This window comes from Denticeps clupeoides, chromosome 12, assembly GCF_900700375.1.
Source record: "Denticeps clupeoides chromosome 12, fDenClu1.1, whole genome shotgun sequence".
In the NCBI taxonomy this organism is placed as follows: Eukaryota; Metazoa; Chordata; class Actinopteri; order Clupeiformes; family Denticipitidae; genus Denticeps; species Denticeps clupeoides.
Window position 1 is genome coordinate 10600696 of NC_041718.1, and position 27788 is coordinate 10628483.

Here is a 27788-nt window from a genome sequence, read left to right on the forward strand (position 1 = left end):
ACATAATAGTCATTTCGTGCAACAGAACTGCCATTTCCGCTTTTCCTCTCACAAGAGGATCAGTTCGCTTATGACAGGAAGCAAACTTCTGACAGAACATGAAACTTGGCCACAGCGGGTTTGGGTGATTTCAAAATACGACCTCAGTTTATTTTTGTACACGACATACAAATTTTCACAAAATAAAATCTGTTTTACAGATTAAAAAAAACTTTCAAATAAGCACCACCACCACCACTGTACAGCACAGCATGTCCCCTTTCTACTACATAATATAAATACCAAGTATTTTCAACATTCACAATTAATTATTACCCCAGTTCATAATAATTTTAGATTAATTTACAGTGACTTCAGTAATTAGTTGATGGTAGAACAAGCTATAGCGTCCATTTATTTGGTCACCCTGTTCATTCATGACATAGAATGACAGCAGACATTGAGAATCCTCTTACTTTTCCCAGGGTGTCCGTGGCAGCCTGTGAAGTCATCCTCATGTTCCTCTGGCCAGCTTCACTCAGCCAAAGTACAGACAAAAGAGGCGGGAAAGAGCCCCATCTTGTTCGGCTGTCCCTCGATGTAGCCGTGCTGACAGGACAGACACACACTGGTGACATGTGCTGAGCTCAGAATGGATCCACAGACACACATCAATCCAATTGAAACAAGAAAAAATACTATACAACTCAAAACCCCCCACCATAAAGTTGGGTGGCAGTAGCATAGGGAGTAACACAATCGCTTATGAATCACACAACCACAGTCACAGGTTCAACCCCACATACTACCTTGAGCAAGAAACCCTGAGTGTCTCCAACGGGACTGTCCCTGTAACTACTGATTGTAAGTCGCTCTGTATAAGGGCATCTGATAAATGCTCTAAATCTAAAATAAACAGCATAGTTTGATCATTTTCTTTCCTGCATTTATCTGTAACTCTGTGCTAATTATGTGTTCTGTGGTGGCTCTGTTGAATAGCAGTGGCATGTTAAAGACCCCTGCATGCTGTTAAACTACTCTGGAGGTCATTATGTGGGGCAGCCAGGAGTTTCCACAAACTCCCATTGCTGCAGCCCCCTGGGTCCCAGTGCAGAAGCCCCACATTCACCTCTGGCAGATCAGTTACCTTGCAACAAAGCAACAAACCTGAATGAGCAAATAATGAGTTTCCTAACAGTGAATCACATTGACAGTGTTAGCAGAATTGAGACAATCCCCCTTCTATCTTAAAAAAAGATACATACCCACCAGTCGGCATCCTCTTCTTCCAACACAACCAATATCTCCCCCTCATTGAAGGTGAGCTCATCATGGTGGTCTGCTACACAGTCATAAATGGCCTTCACACGACGCACCTTTGGCTTCATCTGTCACAGAGATACCAACAACATCAATAAAGTGTCAATAGTTAAGGTAAATTATGATATTCATACAATTATCGCAATGCATCTTTTAAATGCATCTTTTAAATAAAAGTATTTGGCAGCCAGCTATTGTGCAAGTTGTCCAACTTAAAAGAATGAGAAAGGTCTGTAATTTTCATCATAGGTACATGAGGTTCCCTTTTGCAATTAATTTAGCTGGAAACAGTTGCAAATTAAGGAAGTAATAAATTTGGCCAAATTCACACTACTCTGGCGTATAGTTATTTATAACTTTGTCGATATGGTTTGCCTGGGCACGCTCTATAAGAGAATATTAGAATTAATAGCCTGGCTCTACAATAAATAAATAATTCTATCAGAATGGATGATCAGTACAGATATTAAAATGAACATATAGGACTATTTCATACCAAAGTTTTCCTTGGTAGTGGTTGTGGCATGTTTCCGTGGTGACAGGAAGAAGAAGAGGAACCATTGGAATCCAGGCTGAAGGAGCGGGGAGATGTTGGTGAGAGTGCTGGCGGCCTGCTGGTGCTGGACTGGGGGATCTGGTAGATAAAGTGGGACACGCTGCTCTCTAAATCTGGCCGAAGTCCTAACAGGGGACAGGAAAAAAATCCTGCCTTTAGTTTTTATAAAACTATAAATGAACCCAAACTCTGCTTACATATTAAACTTGATCCACAGAATAAAAGAAAGTAAACTGTGTGCAGTGACACACCAGAAAGGGGCATACTCAGTCGCTCCTTCTTTAAGTCTATAATTTTCATACCAGTCAGACGACATGCTACCATTCCAGGCCTATGCAGCTAGAGGCCACCCTGCTCATTAAAATCCAAAAACGAAGGATATAAATCCTTAAACACAAATTATTAGCAAATAGCTAAATACAATTAGTCATTTGCAGGAAGGTGTTGCAGAAATAGAAAAAGAAATGATCGGATTAATGAGTGCCCTCACCCCAAAAAATAACATTTATTATATTTGACACAACATGGTATTAGAATAATATTGAGCACAATATGCAATCAGTATCAAGTAAGGCTGGGGAGTAAAAAAAGGACTTCATGCTAGTGCTGCTGATTAAATCATAGGTAATTTCTTTATGCTATGGACAAAGTTTCTATCCATAAGGGATTATTAGTGGGTGTAATGAGACACGAGGAAGAATAAATAATGTTTACCTCTCTCTGGTAGCTCAGAAAGGGAATTAAGGGCTGTCACAGTGTACTTGGGTGATCCTGAGCTAAAAAATAGGAAGCACCACCATGTTAATGAGACATGACCTATTACAACATTTGCAGACATTGTATTCCATCTCACAATTTGCATCATATTGCATTACTGTATATTACAGGCCAGTGGTGTCCTAGCGGCTAAGGAAGTGGTCATCTGACCAAAAAGTTGTGGGTTCAAATCCACCACCATCCCCACCTGCTGTCCCTTTCACTTTCACTTTATGCTTAGCATTAACATGTACTGTTTTTCCAGTGGAGGAAGAACTCTCAAACCTCAGGATCTAAAGAATGTGCACAGCACGTGCAAGAAGTTGAGGTGGTAGGACTACGGAGAGCAGATGCTGTCAGAAGTGGACAGTAGTCAAGAAGGTTGATTGTTTCATCATATGGTGCATAGGTGCAAATGAGAACAGCCTGTGCTGCCAGCTCTGAAGCCTTTAAAAACAATGGCAGTTGATAAACTCACCCGCATTTCTGGAATGATGAATCAGGCCCGCTGATGACCCTGGGTTTTACAGGCAGCCCATAATCTGCATAGGACAGTCATGATAAATGCTGGATGTTTATAAAAATGGTCTCATTGTCAGTACCTAACATGAGATGAAAAGACTGAAAAGCCACGTGGCTATTTCTTTTCATTTCAGATATGCTGTTGGCATCATTAAAACATGCTCATTCTGACACTGAGGTTTCTTATTGCAATGTATGAATTTGACAGGATGTTGAAAAAAACACAATTTATCCTTCACACACTACAGCAAAACCAAAAGCACAAAAAGGTTATTTGAAACAAATGCACAATTATTTTAAGAAGCGACAAGACATATTTGTGAACCAGTGGAGGCCATGAAAGGAAAAAAACACGTGGGACAGCAGGTACTCACCTGTGTGCGCTTGTCTACAGGTGTGGGGACTATGCGGAACCTGAGGGGAGGGTTCAGAATAGGTGCGCTTGTGGCGGATGACAAGAGGAGGTGGCGGAGTGCGTTTCTTACGGCTGCCAGTGCTCCCACTGCCACTGCTGATATCACTCCAGCCCTCTGGTGGGCTCAGTGGTGGAGGAGGTGGTGGGACATTGGGAACTGAGAGAGCCACATGGAAGATTGAAGAGTATTATGAAATTCATGTATGAAAACCGAATGAACATTTGGTTAAAAAAAAAAACACCCCATGTCCCACCTCTCACTCTAGGTGGCAGTGGGGGTGCCGGGGATGATGGTGGAGGGGGTGGGGGGCTGTCCAGACTACGTGTCTGACTACCAGGAGTGGCGTACACATCTCGTCGGGGGTCTCGTCCCAGAGCCAGCCTGCGACCAACACTGAAGAGACCCCCACCACCACCTCCTCCTCCCACACCCCTGTCCTGGCTCAGCGTGCTGCTCTGGTACAGGCTGAACGGCCGGCCAGTGGAATGGTCTTTCTTCACTGGTCCCACCTGAAATATAATTCCAATTTTAGACTTATTTAAAAAATATATATATTTTTATAGGTGTACATTCATTTCATAGCCCTAAAAACTACAACTGCTCTAACCTCACCTTTTCTTCCAGGTCTTCGTCACTCTCATACAGGTCATCCTGCCTAAGCCTCCACTCATACTCCACATGAACATGCATGTTGAACTGGTTATTCTGTGCCTGCTTTATCTGAAAAAGCCAAAGATGTGAGAGATTTTTCATAAAGGGTGAAAAAGGCATATTTATCTTGTCAATTCCAGCAATATTTGTTTTATACGTTATGTGATTAGCTGTGAATTCTGAGGTGATATCAGCATAGTTTGCCTATTTTGAATAACCATGAGGGACAGTGCATCAAAGTGCATCTAGAATGCTGAAATTGACTCCATGTAGATAAATTCAGATTAAAATATGTCAGTGATTCACTGTATTTCTGAAAGAGCTTCAGGGTTTCTGTATTTACCAGCTCCTCGCACTGATGATGTTTCAGCCTGTGGGCTATCTCCACTCCAGTCTCGCCTGTGTCATTCCCTACATGACACAATTCCCACACAGAATTAACCTTTTTTTTCACCATTATCACCCAATGGCATTTATCATGTACACATTTATGTTTTTTATAAGATATGTATATATCTACATTAGCTGCAAATAAAAATGGCAATGCATATTTACAATTCAGGACAAAAATCTTACAGTATCTTAAAACGTTAACTGTAAACAGAGGCAGGCAGAAAGGGATCTCTCACTGATATGTGTGTTAGCTTTGGCTCTCAACAGCAATTTTAGGCACTCAGTCTTGTTGTGTAGACAGCAGTAATGCAGAGCTGTGTTCCCCCTTATGGTCTGTACATCCAGGTTGGTGCTGCAAATAAGAAGTTCGCATCAAGTTATGATGGGTTGTACAGTATGAGTAATAAGGAATTACTTCACAAATAGGACTAAAAGAACTTCTAAAAGAACTTCTACTGATGCATTTTATTTAAGGAGTGCTTATGGATCCAGGGTTCTTGAAAACTCTTTACTAGCAGTAATCATAAAAAGCAGTTTTATTAGAATCCAGTAGAAGATACACCCATTAGGGCAGTGGTTGTCCTAGCAGGTAAGGAAACAGACTCGTAATCGGAAGGTTGTCGGTTCAAATCCACTTTGTTCATGTCCACTAATTTATCTAATTTATATTAAAGATTTTGACTATGTATTTATTGCAGCAGTGCAATGGGTTCCAGCAAAGCAACGTTTACATCAAAGTACTTCAGGACAATGATGAAGGGAAAATAATATGTGGAGAATTTCTCCTTTAATATGCCGATGCTAGCATAGCAATAAAGAGCTGGTGTGAGTATCTCCAGCTTGTGAGAATGTTCAGACATGATCATAGAGAATCCTCAGCTTCCTCTCTCACACATTCCAGCATTTCTCTCCCCAGGGCTCAGCCTAGTCAGTCCCACCAGCTGCTGGTGAACAGGGTTACATAAACAGCAAAAAACTTAAAACAACAGAGCAGAAGGGACCAAGCTGACAATAAGATATGATGTCAACAATTTTTCAATGTCACCACAAGAAATTCTTCATTTACTGCGTTTGGTTTGCTGTGGCATGGTGGTTAGTTGCGTCTCCTCACACCTCCAATCCTGCAGTTTAAATCACTCACTTGTTGTGCACCAAAAAGTCCACCATGTGCAGTGAGGTACGGTCAGCCAGAAGAACAGCCAGGTGCAAGGCAGTCTCCCCCTTCTCCTGGATGGAAAAAACACAATGCATGAGTCCTGTATCAGTACAGGGAGATTGTATTCGCCCTGCAGGGAAAACACTAAAAATAATGTCATGAATTTGGCAGCATTTACTAAATTAGCTAATGTATAAATATGGCAATATGGTTATAGTTTTACGGCCTACATTAAATAACAATATAGTATATTTTAATTAAGATTTATTGTGTATTAATAAAAGTATGCTGTAGTTGGGCTTTTGCAGCTGTGTTGGATATTCTTTATACCCACAGGTGGCAGCAATGTGCAACTTTGAATACTACTGTCAGGTACACTTGAGTGTGTGTGTGTCTTTGTGTATACTGGCATGATGTGTACCTGCAGAGGGCAAGGCAGGGGCAGGCTGAGGTCCACCCTTTCAGCGTACATCCGCAGCAAACTGTAGACGTCCCGACTCCGGACCGCCTCCTGCAGGCTGCGCCTTAAGACATCTGGGGACCCCCCACTGCGCTGTGCAAACTGCCACTCCATGTATTTACACAGGATATACGCCTTACGAACAGCCCTGCACATACACAGATAAACACAACCTTAAATAAGCTCTCCCTGTAACTGCTGATTGTGAGTTACTCTGGATAAGGATGTCTGCTAAATGCTGTAAATATAAATGTGAATGAGACTAGCCACTTATTTTAGTGCAGTATAGTGTATATAATATAGATCCAATTGTATTTGGAAAGGCAGGTGAGATGATCATCACACTTACATTTCTATCTTTTTAGGATTTAACTGTTCGGAATTTCCGAAGAATCTACAAATCCTCACAGGAAGAAGGGAGAGCAGTGCTGATGATGCCTGAATCTGCACGTCTTTCAAAGTCTAGACAGGTGCAGAGATATGGACTGTAGCCTGAGGGGCAATTACACACGCACTCATCACTCACATGTCGCTGTCTGCACTTGGCTTGATTGAGAGGTTTGGCAGGTTGGCCTCCATGATCTCATTAAATCCCGCATTTCCCACATTCCTGGCCAACTGTGAAGAATACATGAACACACGTGTGTTCACAGACACAGTTACAGAGAGAAATCAGTAGGAAGAACAGGATAAAGCAAAGAAGAAAATCACTGAAAAAGTGCTGCGTGTGTGCAGGGGGGAGATAAGGGTGCCGCAGGACCAGCTGCTACACTTTCATGCTCATACTAATGGACATCTGACTGAAATTAGCTTCTGAGCACTGCAGCCTATTTTATATAGCAAACAACACAACAGTATCCATCCAAGGTGACGTGTGAAATCTGCACGCCATTATAAACTCAAATCAGTCAAACACCTTTACCCTGATTTCACCTGTTCGCTGAGTTCCTGTTTTATGCAGGAGCTATAAAGGGATTATAAAGTCATTGCCAGGCTTACCAGCAACTCAGAGGTTCCCAATTTGTCCAGAGAGAGGGACTGGATGCGGGAGTAGTGGACACCCATCTCCCTGTGGATCCCAGAGCACTCAATACAGGTTAGGATCCCCAGGTTAGTGGAGATCCATGTAGGATCTGCAGAGAGACACACATGAGATTCTGACATTTTTGCAGTGGCAGTCTGAGTCTAATGACCCCTATGAGTCTAGTGCAATCGAAATGGAAAGTGTAGGAACATTTCCAAAGGCTGCTCCAAACCTAGTGACAGTAATAACTTTTAGTTTTTAGTAATAATTCATTTTTACCCCAGAGTTTTAATTCTGGGGTAAACTGTGAGATCTGTTTCATCTCAACTGATATGGTTCAATTCTTACATGGTGCCTTGGTCAGCCTTGTAGCCCCTTTTCCCTCAGACATTAAAAATATGACATATACAAACAATTCAATATACACATAATAAGGAAACTGGATTCATGAATTGTAGTAAAAAATATTCATTTTCATTTTGCTACTTAGGATCCTGCACAGGACCTGGGCCATATACATACAATAATTATTAATTATATTAATAATTAAATTATCCTTTCAGGGTATGGAAACCAATGATAGGAAAAAACAAAAACAATATTTGCTCTCAATTAATTTTTTTGTCAGAGGATAATCCTACAGCTTGTTATGACACAAAACATTTGTCATGACATTTCAGGACATTAAAATTACTTATAATGAATGCATTCATCTCATTAGATATGTCATGTCTGATATTAAATATGAGGACAGCCGTCATGGGTGTGAAGGAATGAATGCCATTGCTAGTGGCATCTCACCTGGGGCTCCGCAGTCGCAGCATGTGCTGTTGCCGGGCATGCGGCGGATATCGTCTGTGATGGCCCGTGTGAGGTCCTCCACGCTGTTCTCCCCGCTTGCCCTGTGCTCATCCAGAGCTACGTTCAGCGCCTCTTGTTTACTGTTACTCAGCACCGAGATCCACCTGAAGACATACAGCGGCCAGGTCAACGTGGTCTCTCTCTCTCTCTCTGAGCCCAGTGATCATCGAGCTCTCTGGGTTTAGACAAATATGTGATATGGGTTGGACAAACAAATATGGCTTTGTAATGGATACCCTTTATCCACTACAGTGTAGTGGATAGTGGGGCAGTGGTGGCCTAGCGGATAAGAAGGTTGCCGGTTCGAATCCCGATCCACCAAGGTGCCACTGAGCAAAAGCACTGTCTTTCAAGCATTTGTTTTCGGTATCTCAGTATGGTATATGCTTAGTCCCTTATTGTCAGACAAACCTATCTCAGACCAGTACCATAACCAGTTCAGGTTGACACACGACTCGATATTGCAGAGGTTACGCTCCTGAGACGGCACCGTGACATTCAGCCGATAGAATATCACAAATGTGCGTGGTGATGACCAGTGTGCCACAGCACAAATGTCACCAACAGATATCCCCTGAAAAAAAGCCCACGATGCAGACATACCTTGGGTGGAGTGGGCACGCAGCCCAATGGGCGCCTCAATCCAGGGCGAAAGGTGCTGCTTCTTGATAGACTCGCCCCTTTCGAGGCACCACCCATGTCCTGAAGGCTGCAGTCCTCTGTACATGACAGCGCAGCGCCTGGACCTCGCAAGGCATGTGAAATTGTTCTTCCTCCGCAGTGGAAAATGGTGGAGGGTGAAAAGCAGTCAGATTAATAGGGCCAGCAGCCAGCGAGGGGCTGATGACCTTAGGTTTAAAAGCCGGGTTTAGTTTTAACAAAACTCGAAGTGTGAGGGACAGGGGGCTCATTCACCAATCTGCCCTCATGGGTGGCCCGCCAGCCCACCAGGGAAGCATCCGTTGTAATGCGGAAGATCATCCCCACCGGAACGTCCGTCGTCAGGAAAGTCTGAGGCATGCCCGTGCAAGATGTGCTTCTGGAACACAACTGAGACTCCGGTGAGCCATCCGAGTGTCCGGTTTTCCTCTGCATCATGACGCTGAGAACGGAGTCCCTCCATGACCAGGGGAAGCTTGCTTCTGGCTCAGGAGCAGTGTGCAGTGTGCTGCAGTGGGGATCGGCTGGGTGTCTTGCCCAGACACCCTTTAGCTGTGGAGGTTTGGATGCGGTTGTGGCTGGCATCTCAGGACACGGTAAGCAGGAGGTCTCCTTGCACCATTTTGTATGGTGGCCACCTCCGGACCGAACACGTCCAGCAGCTGTTTCTTCTCCTTGTGAGAGAGGCTGCACAAATTCAGTTAGCGTGCTCACTGCTGCTTGACCATCAATGCCATAGCACGGCCTGACAATTGAATGGTGCCTCTGAGCAGGCGCAGGCAGAGGACCGTGACCATGCACATCTTGAATTTCTCCTTCGGCAACCGCTTGCCCTCATTGCAAGATGTGGTCTTCTGTCCAGGGGATGCCCAGCTTTGCAGCTGCCCTTTTGCAAAAAACATGCAGGTTTGTGCAGGTCCATACTGCTGTCCCAGCAGTGCTGCTGCACTCGCCCCACGCCTCACGGGTTTTGCAGCCTGCGCTGGGGTCATCCTCGTCGGAAGTGGCTTCACGTTGAGTAGCCGTGAGGCTATCGTCCGTTTGGGCCAGCAGTGGAGAAACAGCGTTGAGGTGGTCTGCCCAGCTGGTGACAGGAATTGCGTCCTGGCCGGACTCCATTGAGTCTTCGTGTGGGAGGGTGGTAACTACCAGCTCAGGGGCTCTTCCAGACAGATTGGCTTGGCGCGCCCGCCTGCACTGGAGACTCTTCAGCGAGAACTGGGCACAATGAATGCACGAGCTCCAGTATGCCAGGGTGGCCTGGGGATGTTGCAGCCCAAGGCATGTTGAACATTCTGTATGTCCAGGCTTCGAATCCCTTGGTGTGGTGCCTCGGTCCAGTGTGCTCCGCCACAAATGACAACGTTCGTCTCAGCGCAGCATAGCATGGTGACTAGCTGGCAAGGCTACTGTTCGGAGACAGGCTAGCCGTGTAGACTTGATCTCACCTGACGCCCCCCATGTCTGCCAAGGATGACGTAAGCTTCTTCTGAGAGCGAGAAGAGTTAAAAGACTGAAGCAGTGGCGCAGCACATGCGTCACAATTGCCAGCCAGTCAGGACTGTCGAAACAAATGCTTGAAAGAGAACTAAATATGATTGCCTAGACATCTCAGTCTGCTCCCGGAGTTACAGTTTTATTGTAACCATGTTGTAACCACTGTTGTAACCCTGACATGCATTGTTTATTCATAAAATCTTACCTATCTGAAACCTGGCATGAATGAATGAATGAATGAATGAACGAACGAACGAATGAATGGTCTACTTCTAAGACCCCTTCTGAATGTAGTCCATCAAGGCAGAAGGGTGGAGGCCCATTATTTATCTTCCTCCTTCAGCTCTGCCATTCAGATGCCCTTTATGAGAGGGAAATGTGATCCCTCTGCCCAGGCATGTCATTCAGCAGAGAGAAGTGTTCCCACACTTCAAAGCTCATATACTATCTTGAGATATGGCAATTTTTCCAGAGAATTGAAAAGGGCACATTTTATTGAGAAGTGTGTGTAGGTGTGCTGAATTTGTAACGAAATAAAAGTGTGGAGAATAAGTGTGAATTTCTAAACAGGTAATTATTGTGTATTCATGGGTGAGAATGATTATGTTTATGACATTGTGCAAATGCTGGATGATCATTTTGGCAGTCATGTGAGCGTGTTAGTGCTCTGTCTGCCCTCCAGGCCCGGCCATGTGTGTGGCAGTGATGTCTGTGATTTATAGATTCCTCATTCTCAGAAAAGACCACATGACAACCAACCACACCCACGGGACTACAGAGGGCAACCACGACAAACAAGGAGATTCTTACGCTATACAGTCCGGCTCATCCTCAGCTAGGAAGTGATAAGTACGGTTATCTGAAAACAGAATGAAAGTGCTTATTACACAAACAGCTAAATGAGACAATGATGAACCCCTTCATACAGGCAGATATACATTCTATTCAGTTGCTGCATTAATAAAATGTATAAAGGGGTTCATATGGTGAGCAATGCAATGCAAAATAGATTACATTCATTAGAATTTATTCCTTGAAATCCCTGAAGATGTTAAAAAGATCTTCATGGAGGAATGAATGCAAAGGTCTAATTAAAGTGGCAAAAAATAAAACGTCCTTGTGGAGTACAGTGAAGTATGGAGGCAGCTGGCCCATGATGCGGCTCTGTTGGAGTACATGCTCCAGGGCCACTGCTGTTTGTGTGTGCATGTGTTTGTGTGTCTGTGTTGCAATGACCATAACGGATTGCGTTTCTCTTAATTTCCTGTTGTGCATGTGTGTGAAAAGTAATACACGCTAATAGTAATACAGTGTCTGTTTGTGTCTGCAGTTGTACACACAAGCACGAGAGAGAAATGAGAGACATACGGGAGATGAGGTCAAAACACTTCTTGTCCTCCAAGCTTGGTTTGACTTGGCAGGTTAGCAGGTTAAGCTTGGCTGGAGCTTTGTTAGGCTGCGAGTAGGAATTAAAATGCATTACAACCAAGCTTCTACCCACTGACACATCAATCAAGACTTACAAATATTGATATTACAATATAATAGAACTAAAAATGCATGTCACAGCTGCAGATATGCCTCTGTGCATATAATGTGCTAGAGTCCAAGGTTGAAAAGCACAAACCCTTGGAGATGCCTTATGTTATACACTGCCAGGCTGAAATGCTGTTCTCTCTTGCCCCTGGCACATCTACAACTGGTACACTGAGCAACTGGTTCGGGTGCAAGTGTAACCCAGCTGAAAGGCAGCTTGTCCACAAGGGCTAAAATGGGAAAAGTGTAGAAGCCATCTAACCATTCCATGTGCGATGGTAAGATAGCAGTTCTGCACCGTACACTTCCTTTTCTGCCACATCTTCCTCAGCCTGCCAAGCACACAGAGAGGGAAGGGGTGAAGATACTCAAAAATACACGACACTGCTTTTTACAACACATACTAAAGATGGATTTATAAAATGCCCAGATGTTATTATTTCAGGAAATTGAATCATCCACTCTAAATGGTAACAATATACATATAAACTTAATAAATGTTAGAATTATACATAGTAATGAAACAGATGATGCTGTCTATTTGTGTATGCATGATACATGTCATGATTAGAATCCCATTACCCATCACTTCTTTTGTAAAGGTAGCCTGATTTTTCTGTGCCGTAGTTTTTGTTGCCCTGAAGCTGATGCATGCTGTACACAGTGTGCTTGCTGAGAGAGTCCTGCATTACACATAGAGGACATTACACACACACACACACACACACACACACACACACACACACACACGCACACACACACAAACACACGTTTAACATTAGAGGTTTTTCCTCAATTTAATAAAAATATCTAATGCATTTTTACATTTTATATGTACAATCTGTAAGCTGTTGCACACAGCACCGGATGAACTACATGTGACAGTGGATGATAAGGTGACTCAAACATTTCTAGCACCTCATGCAATTGCATTCGCATTCTGAGCAGATGCATGACTCAGTAAAAACATTCATCCAACATTCTAACACTGATCACTGCGGGCGACTTCACTGTTAAATGTCACTCCAGGCCACAAGAGGAGCTTAGAGAATCGGTTTTATTAATAAATGTGTATCCCATGCAGCATAAAGAGATTACGTCAGTGAGGTGCTGTTTTTCTTTAATGGATCTGGATCTTGGCTAGGGAAACATCCACATCAGTCCATTTAACACTGAAGTCTTTAATAATGGCACTAAGACTTCAAGCTTAATCTTAAAATCTTCAATCTTAAAAAAGTTTCTTCAATCAAGTACTGCTGACTTGTTCTTCTCCAGGTAAATTCATTTCAGACTACATACTTACAAACACATGAGGTGAGTGAATATGAACAAAACTGATGCACCAGCTTTAGTGTCGTTAAAACACACAACAAATGATGATATTGGTACGAAACACATGCATTTAAACTTACTCTTCTGGACTGCAGGTTTTGCCGCATTAAAACAAAGCCTGTGTTAATATTTTCCACAAGATCTTTATTATGTCTAACATGTCTCACTTTAACATCTTCATCCTCAATTTGCAACATTTCAATCCATTCACACCAAAACCTTAAATTTTCAAATTCTTTGCAGATAGATTATTTGTTATTAAACCTGCAATACGGATGTGTACTGCAGCACTCAGTTTCATGTGTTACAGACTTCCTCTAAATGAAGAGCTGAGGCTACCCGACAACCGCATTTTGGTTTAAAATGTCAGACTGCAAGAGCTTCTCATAAAAGCACTAAATTTAAAACATGCTATTGTTCTTCCCATTGTGCAAAGCATGAGTGTACCTCTTTGAGCTCAGGCTGCAGGGAAGGCCTGAGCTGGTCTCTCAGTGTGCACAGCTGCCTCTTCTCCTCATCCTGCCTGTGCTTGATCTGGACAAAGACAGACCTTCAATTTCACAACAGCCCCTTCATTTACTCAGACCCCACATACACACGACACCAAGACAATGTTCACACACAGAACGAGGTGTTATTATCCATGTCTCTCTTATGTAGTTTATATTTCCTTATATTCATTTGGAAATTATAATGTATTGCATGCAAATTAATAATATGTACACATAATCTTGAAATCCACCCCTAATTCCATTGTGAATTATTGAAACAAAACGTCCCCCGGTGTGCTGACAGGCAGCCTAAACGGATTTTGGGTTGGCAGGTGGCTGGTACAATAATATTGTATCGTTCGGTCCATTTTACATTTGAATACCCGCCCCCCCAATCACACACATACAAAAAAAAAATTGTTTAAAATTCACTGTCTGATGCCACCATAAAGGACATCATGTGTGACAACTACATCCCAGCCTTGCGACACTGTGTGAAAGCGATAATGAAGCCATTTCAGCACTACAAAAAACACCAACTGCAGATGACAACAGTGAATCTGATGTACAAATGGTGTGTATCAAGAGTGTGCTGATAACTGCATGTGAAGTAATTAAAGTGATCTATGGAAGAAGCATGCTGGGAATTCTGATGAGGGCAAGGCCACATGGGGAGCACCTGATGATGCTCACGTGAATGGAGGGATGGAAAGACCAAGAGAGGAAGGGAGGGCGGAGAAAAAAAAGACAGCAGACACAGCTGGGCCCTGAGAGCAGCCTCTGATCTCCACATCATGTGACACACAGATGCTTTGTGCACATCCCACTGTCAATAAGCATATCTAAATGTGTGTGTGTGAATGTGTATGTGAATTTATCTGTAGGGGTGCAGCTTTACTACCAGACTAAGACAGATTAAATAATAATGGTGTAAATGGGAAATAATTGAGGCTACTGTCAGACACGTGTTGTGAATAGAAATGGTGCTGTGATACTTGTTGGCGGACAAATGAATGGCAGTGCTTTGATTTATATATATTTTTATTATTAAACATGCTTTTCTTTAAACACACACACACACACACACACACACACACACAAAGGACACATCCATATTGTAAATGTATACAACTCAAAATAAAAACTCTAACCTGGTCTACTACTGATAATAACATTTATTATTAGTATTAATATTATCATATTAATTCCGTATTGATTTACAAAGACACACACACACACACACACACGCACACAATGTAATGCATGCATGCCTCACTCACGTGACTGAGCTCTCCCGTCAGTGCATCGATGTGCTGCTTCAGCTTTTCCGTAGCATCCAGGCACTCCTGGAAGAAACTGACAGAGGATTCCAGTTTTATCATCCAGCCCTGAAGAGTGTAACAATGAGCATGCAAGCAAAAACCATGCCTGAGATTTAATCACATCGGACGGGGAGACAGCCACACAGCAGAATCACAAAATTGTACACTCGCAGGCCACTTTATTATAAACACTAACCGGGCACGCATAAATATTACATGCATGCACTTCAGACACTCTAGTAAAAAGACTCATTATACCAAACCATTCATACCAGCGCTGACCAAATATTAGGAGTGACAGTGAGACAGTGCATTGATGATACTTTGCCCTAACTTCACATTTTTGAGTTATGGGTTGGTGTTTTTAATAAAGAAGCCACATCAATGATTTTTGCTACTCCAGTGCTGCCGCCACTGCCCAGCTCGACTAGGACTTTACTTGAAACCTTTTTTTTTTTTTACATTGAAAGGCCATCATCACCGATTTTTGCACAGCTGTTAAACGTGTACCCTGCTGATCGCGCTTCCTTTCTTTCCTCCCTTCAGACAGAAGTGCCGTCCTTCCACATTGTCATCAGCAGCGAGCCTCAAAGATTCCAGTAACTGCAGAGTAAATTACATGCACCGGGCATCGTGCTTATCTCAAAGCAGCACTCATGCCATCGCTCCGTAGAACCCCACTCCCCCACCGCCCAGGCTGCGGGTTACAGTGGTGACAATGCCATCCATTCCCCGCCCCATCAAGCTCTCCCCTGCAGCTGCCTGCTGATCAATTTGTTTGAATGGGAGCAGAGCTTTGGATCATCAGTGGGCCTGAAAAAGCATAGCCCCGAAAATTACAGAGATGTCAGGTCAATTTAATGATGACTGAGTGGGAAGTCGATGAACTGAAAGAGACCAAGTGCACTTAATAACGCCGCTGGTGGCGACTGGTCTTACTTGCACTGTGAGTGGTAGTGTTTGATGAGGTTCTGAAGCAGGTCCACGCCTTTTTTGGTCTTGATTTCATTCACTTTGATCAGGTACTGAAATAAAAACACAATGAAAGAAAAACCAAGCTTCACAATTCAAGAAAATAAAGCGAGCTGGGCGTTGGCGCGTGGAAATGCATGTATGTGTCCCACCTCACACATCTGCAGCTGGAACATCCTGCGCTCTTTCTCCAGCTCCTCTGCAATCTCCCCACCGCTCACCTCTGTCCGCACCATCCCATACTGCTTAGCCAGCTCACGCTTCTCCTTCTCTATCTTTGTGCTACAGGCAGTGAAAACACAGAATGTCTCATCATGGCGGTGAAGCTCTGTGACTCTGCTGCACTTTTCCTTTTTTACTGAGCTGCATGAATATGGAAGACATGATATACAGTTCTTTTACTCTGTCAGTATTTGCCATGCCTAGGAGGAACTTGTTTGCTTTCTGCAAGTTGCATTTGGGATCATTTGTTCACAGAGCATGACTGTCAAGACCAAATTATCAGCATGTAACTTTGAATATTAACACACTGTTTTTTTTTTCAGATAATCTCTCCAAGCCAGAGGCCCTGATTTTCAGTTCAATGAAGCTCACATTATTAATTATACATTCCATATACATGGAATAGTCAAGGTGTCATCTACACTGCATACAGTGTACAAGAAGCTGCCAGACAAATAGATTTTTAAATGCATGATTTATCAGAAATTAATTTTATACAGAACTTTAAAGCTAGTATTAGCCTTTTGAGAATATATAATACATTAAAATCCCATTTCCTGGTTGTGTATGCAATCACAATAAACATAATAACACATACACATGCCAGTTTGGCCTACAGATGGATCTTTATATCTAACTATAAATCGGAAAAATATACCTGATTCTGTATATCACATTGCTCTCCTTCAGTGTAAAGTCATTTACTGCTTCAGGGACTCATGAAGTGGTTTATTTTTCTCTTTTCTACGATCACTTCCTGTATGTCAGACAGACCAACATGTCTTGAGCTCAGATCACTGAATATGATCTGTCATGCTCAGATTCTCCCGATTCCCTCTAGACAGTGTCTGTTTAAAACACAGACCTGTACAAAATGCACACAGGAGACACTTGATATGATCAGCTCACTCACAATTTACTCTCATAATCCCTCCATGCCTTGTCAAATGGCTTTTTCAGGTCCTGAAAAAAAAGAGCAGAATTAGATTAACTCCTTTCATTAGGAGTGAATTCGGCAGGGTGGGAGAAATAGGGCCATCTGCTCTCAAGCTCTCTGACTGCATCTAGGTTGCTGTTGGGACTGTGGTTTATGTGCACCACACAATTATCAATAATTATCAATTCAGACCATTTCTGTTCGTAGGGAGTGAGAACTGTGTAACATTTAGCTGTGCTTGTTAAACATAACATACCCCATTAGCCTATTTGTTATAAATGTGTCTAGTCCCTGGATCGATAACCCAATAAAATTATGCTACAAAGAGTACTGACTGTGACTCACTGAAAAATGTCCCCTAAAAAGCAATACCCCATCTCAGAATGAGACTTTTTGTCATTCCACATGTCTTTAGTGAATTGTGCAACAGCATCCAACATTTGGTGGCAAAACCTTAGCAGTAGTCCTAAATCTGATTCATTTGAACACAGGGATATGAGGCTATGATTTATGAGGTCAGATAGCAACCTGAAAAAAAATTACATTATCAAACTGTCCACTGTACCTATACATTGTGTTCTAAGGTGTTAAATTATAAAGATGAAACCAATAAACAGGTCTGTTTGAAACACCCACCCACCCAGTAATCTGGTCAATTCAGTTGACATAAATAATCTGCAATATCTGTATTCACTGCTTAACTTCCTGTTTTCTTACCTCAACTCATAACTATAAACATCAGTTTTCATAACTTTGCTTGATTGTTTTATTATTCTAATTCTCTTGTAATTATTTATCATTTTATTGCTGCTAGCCTTACTGACAACCAGTAAAACAATAAAGTCTCTTATGTCATGTGCTACAGTTTTTTTTATCATAGGGTGTTGCACAACAGAGGCATGCAAAACACATTAGACACATGAATTCAAAAGGTTATCTCATATATTTCATGGTTTTGAAAACACAACCAATCAGGTGTCAGTTCTAGCATGGATTACAGCAAATGCAGCTCAAATTATTCTGCATGTTTTTTGTATTTTTTTTGTGAATATATAATTTTGAAACACATTATTAAATCATTTTAACACAGGTAAGGCACAGTTTTATTGCTGTTACAACATGGCTGCGGTGTTATGTGCACATTTCCAGTTCAATCTGACATTTGTGTGATAAGCATTCTGGGATAACTGACTGTGCGACCAATGTGCTCAGTTTACCGTTGACCGTTCAGTCACCTTGTTCCACTGATCATGGCAGGTGTGTGTTTTACATCTGCGTGTGCACTGTGGACAGTGGACCGCAGAAACTGGGTGTGGAGGCTTCCTTTACAGTTTTCAAAAGGGCAAGTGGGAATTCTCCTGAAGTAATGTGACATTTCCATGAGAACAGAGGCTTGTGATGCAGTGTGACTTACCCCTTTCACCTCTTTCAGGTCCCCTTTCACCAGCGAATCGAGAAAGAAGTTGACGTTGTGCAGCATGCTCTTTAACTGAAACACAAAGACACTTTCAAACACAGCAACACTACTCCGAGTGACACAATCACTTGAGCAACTTCCACTGTTTACGTCATATACATATCAGTTAAGCTAAAGAAGGGGGGGGGGGGGGGGGGGTAGTGCATCTTATCTTGTCTTTTCATGACACTACAAGCTCTCTGCAAATATCTGTCCACACACTTTCAACCCAAATCCTCACCAAATTTTTCATTGGTGTCAGCAGCTCTTTGGAGAATTCTGCGAATTTATTGAAGGCTGAGGCCACTTCCTGTTCTCCGTTGCTGTGGAAATTCACCGCCAGCTTCTCCATCGAGTTGATGTAGACCTCCAGATGTGATATGTGCTCTGGCGGGGAAAACATACTATTGCTTTTAGCAGGTACTCTAGCAGGTTCTTTTTTATTAATGATATAATCTATAATGAAAATATAATGGTACTGGTTAATGGTAGCGCTGAGGTATGCTTGGTTGTGTTTGAGGGGCACTCGTGTGACAATAATGGCAGCCATTTTCTCAGTATTATATGGTTTTTGAGCTGTTTTGGAGGAGCTGGTCTAAACCCATTCCATGTACCGGGCAGGATGACCTGTTAGAAGTGGTCTGTGTGACCTTACCTTGGCCTGATGTGTGTTTCGCTTTAGCTGCCTTCTTAAGTTTCTGCAAAACAGTCCGATCACAATCCAAAGCCTATAGAAGAGAGTTATTAAAATATTACTAGTTATTATGAGATATCATTTTATTTCCCTACAAAGGAGAAAATAAACACAAACACATAAATTGTGCATAGCTTGCAAAGGAACATGATCCAAGCTGAGTAAAAATTGTCTGGAAGTGGATTTTGATACAGAGTACATGCAAATCAACTGGCACACAGAGCGGCCGATTTGACAGCCACTGAGGACTGGCACACGATGTCCTGTCAAATCCAGCACCTAGAGTTCTGCTCCTTTGGTAGCACTTGGAGGAGCTTAATAAAGCTCCACAAAAATATTAATACTGACAAACCGAGGGCTGTCATGACCATGACATTTAGCAGATGCTTTACAGCCATGCAATTAATTGTGGGACTTTGTTTAAAATTTGTGGGCATCCCTGGTAATCCCTATCAGAAAGAAAGAACAGAAACACTGATACTAAAGCCACTTCTCCACACAGAACACACAGACACATGAACTGACAGGAACTGGAAGCACTTGGAACGTGCAGTTCTTCAGGTGTTCCATCTTTTTCACACAACTGGACCAGGCAGAAATCACAGTCATGACAGTGGCATGGGATGAAACTAATCGGCAACAAAACTGTGTTTGTTGCGGCTCCTGATCCATCACCACTCCTGCAGGGAGTGAGGAAGAGCTTTGGACGAAGTACCGCTCACCAGTCCCCGCGCAGCATGACCCATGAAGGTGCGTCTTCCTCCCTGCCTTCCCTGGTTACGCAAGCCGCCTATTGGACAGACCAGATGTCCCTCTCCTGCTGCTGCGCTGCCTGCTCTGCTCTGCCTGTCCTGCTGAAGCTCCTTCCTCCAGTTGTCCCCCTCCTGCTGCTGCGCTCCCTGCCTGTCCTGCTGTAGCCCCATCCTCCAGTTGCTGCTGCACTGCCTTGCAAAAAAAGGTTGCTTAACAGGAGCTAGCAGCACCCATAAAAGTCTGCATAAAGTAAAAAAAGATAAATTTTTGTAGTACTAAATGTGGAAAGTAAAGGTTACACTAAGCCTGGGCTCTTGTTAATTTGATGCAATCCCTCTATTTACTGAACCACAAACCACTCATTTTAGCATCAGTAGTTGAAATTGCAACATCAAACCCCCACAAGCCAAAAAACTAAAATAAAAACCACTATTATTAGTGGAAGTGGCATACCGGCATGTTTACGCACAAGCTTTTTCTTACCAAAGCCACGGTCCACCTTAAAACAACTTTCTATGGGTCAGTGGACTTAGGCAGGGTGTTGCACTTTCTATTTTGGTGAGCCAGCCCTCTCTTTATCCTATAGGAGCAAGAGGTGTTCAAAGGCCTTCCAAGCTAATGAATTTTAATAAATCCAGGCCTTCTTACGTATGCTGTCGTAACAGGAACACTGTGAAGTCTCACTTGTGAAACATTTCTGTTTTGACTGTGTGTACCTGTTTGAACATATTGAAAACAATTCTCCCACATTTGTCCCACAATGTGACGAGGATAAGGTTTCATCCTACCAAACAACATTTATACACACATTGAACAATAAAACCACTTAACCACCAAATCTTTCCCCAGCCTGCAAAACATCTAATTTCAACACCCCAAAAATCGTATGTCTCCAAAAACAGGAGCTATTTATTCGATTCGTTTAATCACACGGATGCACAGAAGGTTAAGCAGCCACTGCCGCAGCCCCGGGAAGTCAAATATCCAGTGAACTTAGCAGCAAGTGTAGTACTTGGGAATTCGGGCAAAGAGCTGAGGGTCACGTCAATCTTTCAGTTAATTTTCTGACAAAACAGCCTTTCACAACTTCCTCTCCGTGCCCTTGGGGGTTTTGTAATGGGAAGCAGCATTTCATTTAGCTTTCCTGAACACAACATCTCCGCAGGTGCCATCACTTCTCCATGCATGAAGAGCACGAGGCCTGTTCCTCGGGGGCAATATTTTTTAAACTACCAAATGGAGAGAGCAGAATTGCCCCCCTCCTCCTGTCCCAGTGCTATATTTAGACATTTTTATTTAGACATGCTCATGGAAAAGCCCCATAGGCTCTCAATTAGCTATGAACACACAGCGGCTGAGGACGCAGTCGTGACGAAGCGAGACTCTTTTCTGCACACAGTCTCATCATCACAGAGAGGTTTGTCGAGGGGAAGTGCTGTGTGCCGAATGGGCTTGAAAGTCACAGTTTCTCGGAACTGACACCTCAGTTGTAAATTTTGACAGACGTGAGACAATCAGATGTCCCTCTTTCATAGGAAGTGGCATATCACCCGGGTCGTTACTAAGACAGTGAAGAACGGCGTCTTTAGAAGTAAGCAGAACTAAAAATAATTACAACTTTCTTTAGATCAGCTGATGTCCGTCAATGAAGAACATCTCACCACTGTGTGGAGGAGATCACAGTTTTTCTTGATGCCCAGTGTCCTAATGGGGGCCACTACTGTTTTAAATCTCTCATGTCCATGTGATTGTTCTGATATGCTCTATTCTTAATGCTACATGTAGTTATTTGACTTGTACAAAGATTTCTATCTTGTGACTGATGTTGATTGACAGATGGGCTGCTTCTATGCAAGTGTTTGCTCAGTGTTTAAGTTGTTTAGAAGGCCATTTGTAACACATAACTTCATTTTCACCATCTAATATATTAATATATTATTTGTCCTGGTGATAGACTAGTACATTTCAAGCCTCACCATTTCCGCATCCTTGCTGCCGCTTTGTATCAACCAACCTTCAAGACCCTCTACACACTACCTTGTGACAATAGCCATTTCTTTCTTTCTGCAGTCGTGGAGGTGGAGGCGTTTCTAGTCTTCTCTGGTCTTTGAACACATTTTCATTATATGCATTCTGCCTGGATGTTTTTGTACAGACCCTTTATAAATGATTGCTCTGTTGTGTCCCTGTTGAGATCCATGTTAAAGGTATGTCCGCGTCAAGGACAAGATCCCCATTATAACTGATTAGAATTGGAATACTGTTGTGTCTGTACGAATATGAAAGTAGCTCGGAAACTGAAAGTTACTGAATTTTTTGCATTATTCTGAGTGTAAGGTGACCATTTTGCACGGTTTGACCTATAATCTGCAGCTACGTGGTATTATCATAAGACGTTGAGCCAGCTAGTTTGCGGGTGTCTGGTTCATGTGTGATGTGTAAATATGCTGTTGTGTAAATCGCACTGATCACTCCTTGTTCAAACCTCACATAAATTAGTTGCATAAAAATGTCATAGTTTATTGATCAGGTGACAACTAAATAATTTAACTATGTTTTTGTAAGATAATTGTTAGCTTAACAAGAATGGAATGAATAACCATTGTCATAAATCAATGCTGCATTATGTGCACTTATGGGGACAGACAAGTGTGAACTCTACATCTCTGTTAAATACGATATATAAAAACATATAAAAATCAAATGCTGGTTCATACACTTTTTTTTAATAAAGTCTTGATCTCGGACAGCTCAGCAGGCATTAAAAAGCTACCAATCTCTCAGGACTAAAAGAAGATGACCCAAGTCAATGTCCCTTGAAATGCGGTTGCTATGGAGACTTCTCTTAACTACGAAACTCCAGATCTGTCTTTGGCTCCTTTAACTGGACATGCGTGCCTGTAAATGGAGCGTGGTCCCTTGCATAAATGGCTGACAGTGTCTATACATGACTGATGTGTGCAGTGAGTACAGTGCGAAAAAGGTGGTGTGACAAAATCAGAAGGAGGCGCTTGCCTGAATCGAATCAGCACCATGCCTCCGCCTCAACACATCGTTTATTCTGATCTTCCTCCATAAAAGTGCAGAGGGTGATCCATTTTTGCCGTCAGTGTACGGTATTCGTATTTATGATTCCATTTTGTGCTGCATGGTGATTGGGCCCATGTCTGCATGTCGGATGTGTATAATGTGGACCTAATAGGTCCATTATCCAGTGAACTCGCATGTCAAGCAGCTAGGGGACGATGACGAGGTAATTACTGTCACAGCTAAAAATGAATAGTCACAAATGCACTCTAATACAGTGAAAACACAAAAATGGCATCATAAATCTGAGTGCCTTGATAAAAAAAGAACACTAATGCCAAAAACAGCAGACATCTCAGTGTGGAGGCTAGACAGACAGACAGACAGACGGACAGACGGACAGACAGACAGACAGACGTCGCCCTTGTGTGTTCAAGCAGAAAAAGGAAGTTAAATCCACCGCCTCGCTGGAAGGACTGCACCTCAGTAAAGGTGTTTTAACGTGCCACGTTTTGATGACTTTTGAGTGCACTTCACGCAGAGCGTTCCGGCATCACTCGTGGGGGGGGGTCCCACTCACCATGGAGGGAAAAACCTGCACAGGAAGGAGCACAAGCGTACGCTCGGACGCCGCAGTGACGCGGTTTTAGTGGACGCTGGTTTCGTGTGGCCTTCACAACGCATCAGCGGACCAGTGGACAAACTGAACATGACGCCGGTGCTTTATTTTTTCGCAGCTGTGGCAATTCCTCGCCGAGGCACAGTGAGAAAAATGGTACATGGCTGGAGGAGCGGAGAAAGAGGGAATATGACAACTGCTCCAGCGGTCACTGGGGACATGCAGTAACCCAAATCATCGTACAAAGTGACAGCGATTGTTTTTTGTCACTGTGATACACCGCAGGCACAGCACACGGTGCACACAACATAATGTGTCCTCTGCGTTGAACCCATCAGCAGTGTGTGGGGACGGTACCTTGCTCAGGCCCATTCAGATGTCAGAGAACGAGAAGACAACACCATGCTGGAGTATGTGTCTCAGTGGATAAATGACTTGAAACTTAGACGCTGGGTTTGATGGAAATTCTGTGATCAAGATGCGTAAAAAGTCTGAAATATGGCGGAAACGTGTGTGTTCAGAGAACTATTTGCACTGTAGCCATTTGTTTGGGGAGTCTGTGTTAATTTCTCCCTCTGGGTCAAGCAGACAAGCAGATGAATCAGGCGTCGGCGGCTTCTTCCTGTGTACTCTGGTGTACGAACTGGCCCATTATTCCACTCCACCGCCTGGTCTGATCCCAAACCACCTCTATTTCAATGTACTTTTCCGTATCTCCGCTGCCGGCAGCGGCAAACTCGCAGGCTCCGGCGGGGATGCGGCCAAACTGGCGAGGCACCAGCTCATGTGGAACAGCGCTACTGCCGCAGCCGCACATAACCAAATAAAAGGGCCGGACGCTCCTGTCGTGTGTCGCAGATTAGGTCAGGACGTCACATGCTGTCAGGACACCGCTTCATCTCTGTAAGAGCCTCTTGTTTTCCAGCAGAGTGCCTGAGAGATGGGTGAAATCCAGGAAAGCCCACAATGCGCCTCCAGGCAACACACCCCCCCCCAGTCCCCGCCCACCCGCTCTTCACCCCAGCCACTCTCAAGAACCGAGAAATATCTGGGTGATGGGGGATTGCATGCTCTTTGCGCTCGAGTCCACAGTGGAGCCTGACGACTGGTGCTGAAATTAGAAAACAGCGTACTAGAGGCTCCCGGCTGGAAAAGAAGACGTCGATTCACCGTGTCCCGCGTTTGGGTGGATAAAAGCAGGGGCTGATAAAAAAAAATCCCTGCGTTAAAGCGAATCTTTCCAAATCCGCTGGCCCGCCACACTCTCAATGAGCCCCATTGTTTTTATTTTTGGGAGTCTGACGGCCGAGGCATTTGGCTAAGACACTGGGATTTCTTTCACCGCCTCACGTCCACGTTAATCTAATGAGCCGCTCCATCACACGCTCTCCTGTGAGAAGGGGACTTTGCCGCTTTGCTGGACCCAGGGCCACCCCAGGCGGTACAAGCGGAGACCTAAGACCTGAGGAGACACGCGGAGCCGCGTAAACGTCAAATGATGCGCAAACAGTCGAGCGCGTAATGCCTTACAGTGGCCAATTTACACTGCGTTTCACAGCCTGGGTCATCGCCATGGTAACAGCTGACAGGCATTCCTATTGTCAGCATCCCTGACCTCTGGTGCAGCTTGGCATCTGACAGAAACAAAACCTGGACAGAGAGGTTTGTTGCACACACACACACACACACACACACACACACACACACCAAAGAGCATCAGTAGTAATTTTTTTTCTGTAGAAAACGCGTTTGCGACTCTTTAAAAAGGGAACCGCACATCATCCATCAACATTAACGGGACACTTCAATCTGCAAGGGAGTCAAAGACAAATACGAATTTGATTTTTTTCCAGTGTGAGTCGCATATGTGCTGACGGCTGCAGAGTATTTTAGTGTTGTGTTGTTCAATGGTGAGGGGGGTAAATAAAAAAAAAAAAAAAAAAAAAAAAAGCATCCACGCAGGGGCCCTAAAATCGCGTCGCCGGCCGGTGCTGAAGTTTCCCGTCCGGCACCGCGGGCTGTTCTAAATGTTCTAAATGGCTTCATTACAGGAGAACAATGCCGAGCGAAGCCGAGCGAAGCCGAGCGGCCAGAGATGCGCCTCATGATCGGGAAAGCGTGCGGTGGAAACAATAGGGTTCAACAACAAAGAGATTTCTTTTTTTATTTAAGAGAAACGCGCATGTTACAGATTGAATATAGAATTCTAAGCCAAAAAAAAAAAAAACAAGCATATGATGAACAGGTAGAACGGAGTGTTAATAGCACCGCGGGTGGAGGAGAACCCACCTCTTCAATGCTGTTCGCGGAATTCCTGCAACTCGTCATCTTCGTAATGAACGCCGAGGTTGTCGGGGAGCTGTAGTCCTCCAAAGTTTCCGCGATAAACTCCTCCACAGATATTAACTCCGGCATCTTGGCGGCGAATTCGAATCAACCCGAGAAGAAGAAGAAAAAGAGCTGGTGGTGTTGGGGGGGGGGCGACTCTGTGGGTCGAACCTGGAACGCTACGGGGTGAAACCCGGGCCGGAGCGGAACCGGGGCGAGGCGGCGGGTCCGAGGCTGAGCGCGTCTTCGCGGCGCGTCGTCAGGTGCGAGTGGTCCGCGCCGCCGACGTCCATCTCCGGGGCGCCGCGCCGCGCCGCCGAAAGAGGAACTGTACGAGGCGCGCGCCCGCGGTGGCGCGGGGGCGCGCATGGCCGCGTCCGCCGGTCGGGTTACTGGATGTACCTGGTGATCCTGGCAGAATAACGCGGTGCACGTCGTCGTGGCACTTTGGGACATGCGAGGGTGCTGAGTGACGTACGCGCATTTGGCGGGGAAGTACTGCAGCATGTACTAGTATTGTAGTAATCGTAATGCGCCATATAGTACTACTTTCACAACATGAATTCAAATACCCAGCATTGTCCAAAGGTGATGTGTTTCTGTCTATTTCTATAATAAAACCTCTTCACGATCTACGCTGTGAACCAGTACTGTATTTCAGATTATTTCGTTTCTATAAGTTTCTGGTCTCATTTTGACTATCCAGATGAGAAAAAAATTCATGTTCGGTCTTTGGACGATTGTATGCAAATACACATTTATTTACCTATTTATGTATGTAAATATTGCTTTTTATTGCTTTATAATTTCCCAAGCACAGCACCCCCTTGTCACTTGCCTTGTGTATTATTTCCCAGCCAGTTAAGCTGTGCAACTAACCTGGTAGCGTTATTGTTAAAAGAAAAATACTGAAACTACGCTGAATTAACACGAATTAAACCAGTTACAGAACCGGTCGTGGTAACCGAAGTATCCTTTGTATCATCATTTAACAGCCAGTTCTTGTATGGGGGAGGGGGGTCATTATTTGTAAGGCAGCTTCAACTGTGTCTTGAGAACAACTGAAGCTAGTTAAACTAGCTGTAACACGATTACAGGATTTTGGACTCACCAGATGGTAATTGTACATGTGAAAGAAAAAGTTCATCCGGCCGCCTTTGTTGCCACTGGTCTAACGTGTTTTGGGGTAAGGGAGCGGGGCACGCAGCATCGTTCCTATAGGGCCTGGAAGTCACCTATCCCAGCTGTCAGCTCTCATTAGGGTTTCACTCAATCAGCTCCCGGCTCCACACCCCAGCCTGACACCCCCTTCCCACCCCCAATCCCCACCCCGGGCGCCATGTAACCTCCAAAGCTGCTCTCTGCACAGACTCAGGACCTTCTCATTTCTTCTCATACTCAACGATCACTCCAACTGGCTGGGGGTGTCGAGTGCAGCGGCTCAAAACAAGAAACAGCACTGTTTGTGATTAATCAAATTCATTAGTAAAAATGAAACCACTACAGAGTAAAAATAATGCTCTTAAGCTCCAGAGTAGCATGAAAGCAGAATCTGGTGTAGTTTCGACCATGAGGTGTGATTACGTGCTGATCACAGTCACCCCACAGAAATAACAGGCTATTTAATGGCTGTTTCACCTGTTCAACACTGTTGTTGTTCCCACTGTGGTCCATAGCTACAGGCAGATTTATTGACACTCTTATTAAAACAAATCAGCAATTTATTAGTGCTGTCAACTGATTACAAAATGTAAATGTAAGAATTATTCACAATTTATTAACTAAACTAGACTAAAGTTTACTTCTTTCTTTAATGCAAGTGTGGGTAAGAGGCTCAGATGCGTAGTG

The 27788-nt window shown here is 43.7% G+C and overlaps 1 protein-coding gene and 1 long non-coding RNA gene across 5 annotated transcripts; one reads left to right on the plus strand and one right to left on the minus strand.

The window, feature by feature from the left end:
- Positions 1 to 119: 119 nt before the first annotated feature.
- Positions 120 to 26365, minus strand: unm_sa1614 (un-named sa1614). Of its 4 annotated transcripts, none has more exons than XM_028997464.1 (29): positions 25902 to 26365; positions 19175 to 19247; positions 18761 to 18906; positions 18478 to 18552; positions 17040 to 17089; positions 16057 to 16186; positions 15872 to 15957; positions 14891 to 14966; positions 13567 to 13653; positions 13200 to 13208; positions 12370 to 12470; positions 12050 to 12119; positions 11620 to 11707; positions 11062 to 11110; positions 8035 to 8198; positions 7209 to 7342; positions 6736 to 6827; positions 6171 to 6357; positions 5735 to 5820; positions 4830 to 4945; positions 4544 to 4611; positions 4162 to 4269; positions 3803 to 4058; positions 3508 to 3705; positions 3090 to 3153; positions 2570 to 2631; positions 1796 to 1980; positions 1245 to 1367; positions 120 to 588 (listed from the first exon to the last, which is right to left on the minus strand). In XM_028997464.1, exons 1-29 carry the CDS (start codon positions 26025 to 26027, stop codon positions 514 to 516), a joined length of 3084 nt encoding a protein of 1027 aa, XP_028853297.1. In that variant the 5' UTR covers positions 26028 to 26365; the 3' UTR covers positions 120 to 513. The 4 variants fall into 4 exon arrangements, with proteins under 4 accessions (XP_028853297.1, XP_028853296.1, XP_028853298.1 ...); XM_028997463.1 differs by having other exon boundaries at positions 14882 to 14966; XM_028997465.1 differs by lacking the exon at positions 13200 to 13208 and having other exon boundaries at positions 14882 to 14966.
- Positions 9115 to 16577, plus strand: LOC114800298 (uncharacterized). The gene is made up of 3 exons (XR_003751371.1): positions 9115 to 9155; positions 15479 to 15542; positions 16450 to 16577. It is a non-coding gene; the product is annotated as an uncharacterized LOC114800298 (long non-coding RNA).
- Positions 26366 to 27788: the final 1423 nt, after the last annotated feature.

Excerpts from the sequence above, each read along its gene's own strand:
- unm_sa1614 (XM_028997463.1), bottom strand. The coding sequence starts at position 26,027 with ATGCCGGAGTTAATATCTGTGGAGGAGTTTATCGCGGAAACTTTGGAG. Across the intron at positions 16,187-17,039 it reads AGGGATTATGAGAGTAAATT|CACAAAGATAGAGAAGGAGA; the intron begins GTGAGTGAGCTG and ends CACTGCCTGTAG. Across the intron at positions 11,708-12,049 it reads TTACCATCGCACATGGAATG|CCTAACAAAGCTCCAGCCAA; the intron begins GTTAGATGGCTT and ends TCCTACTCGCAG.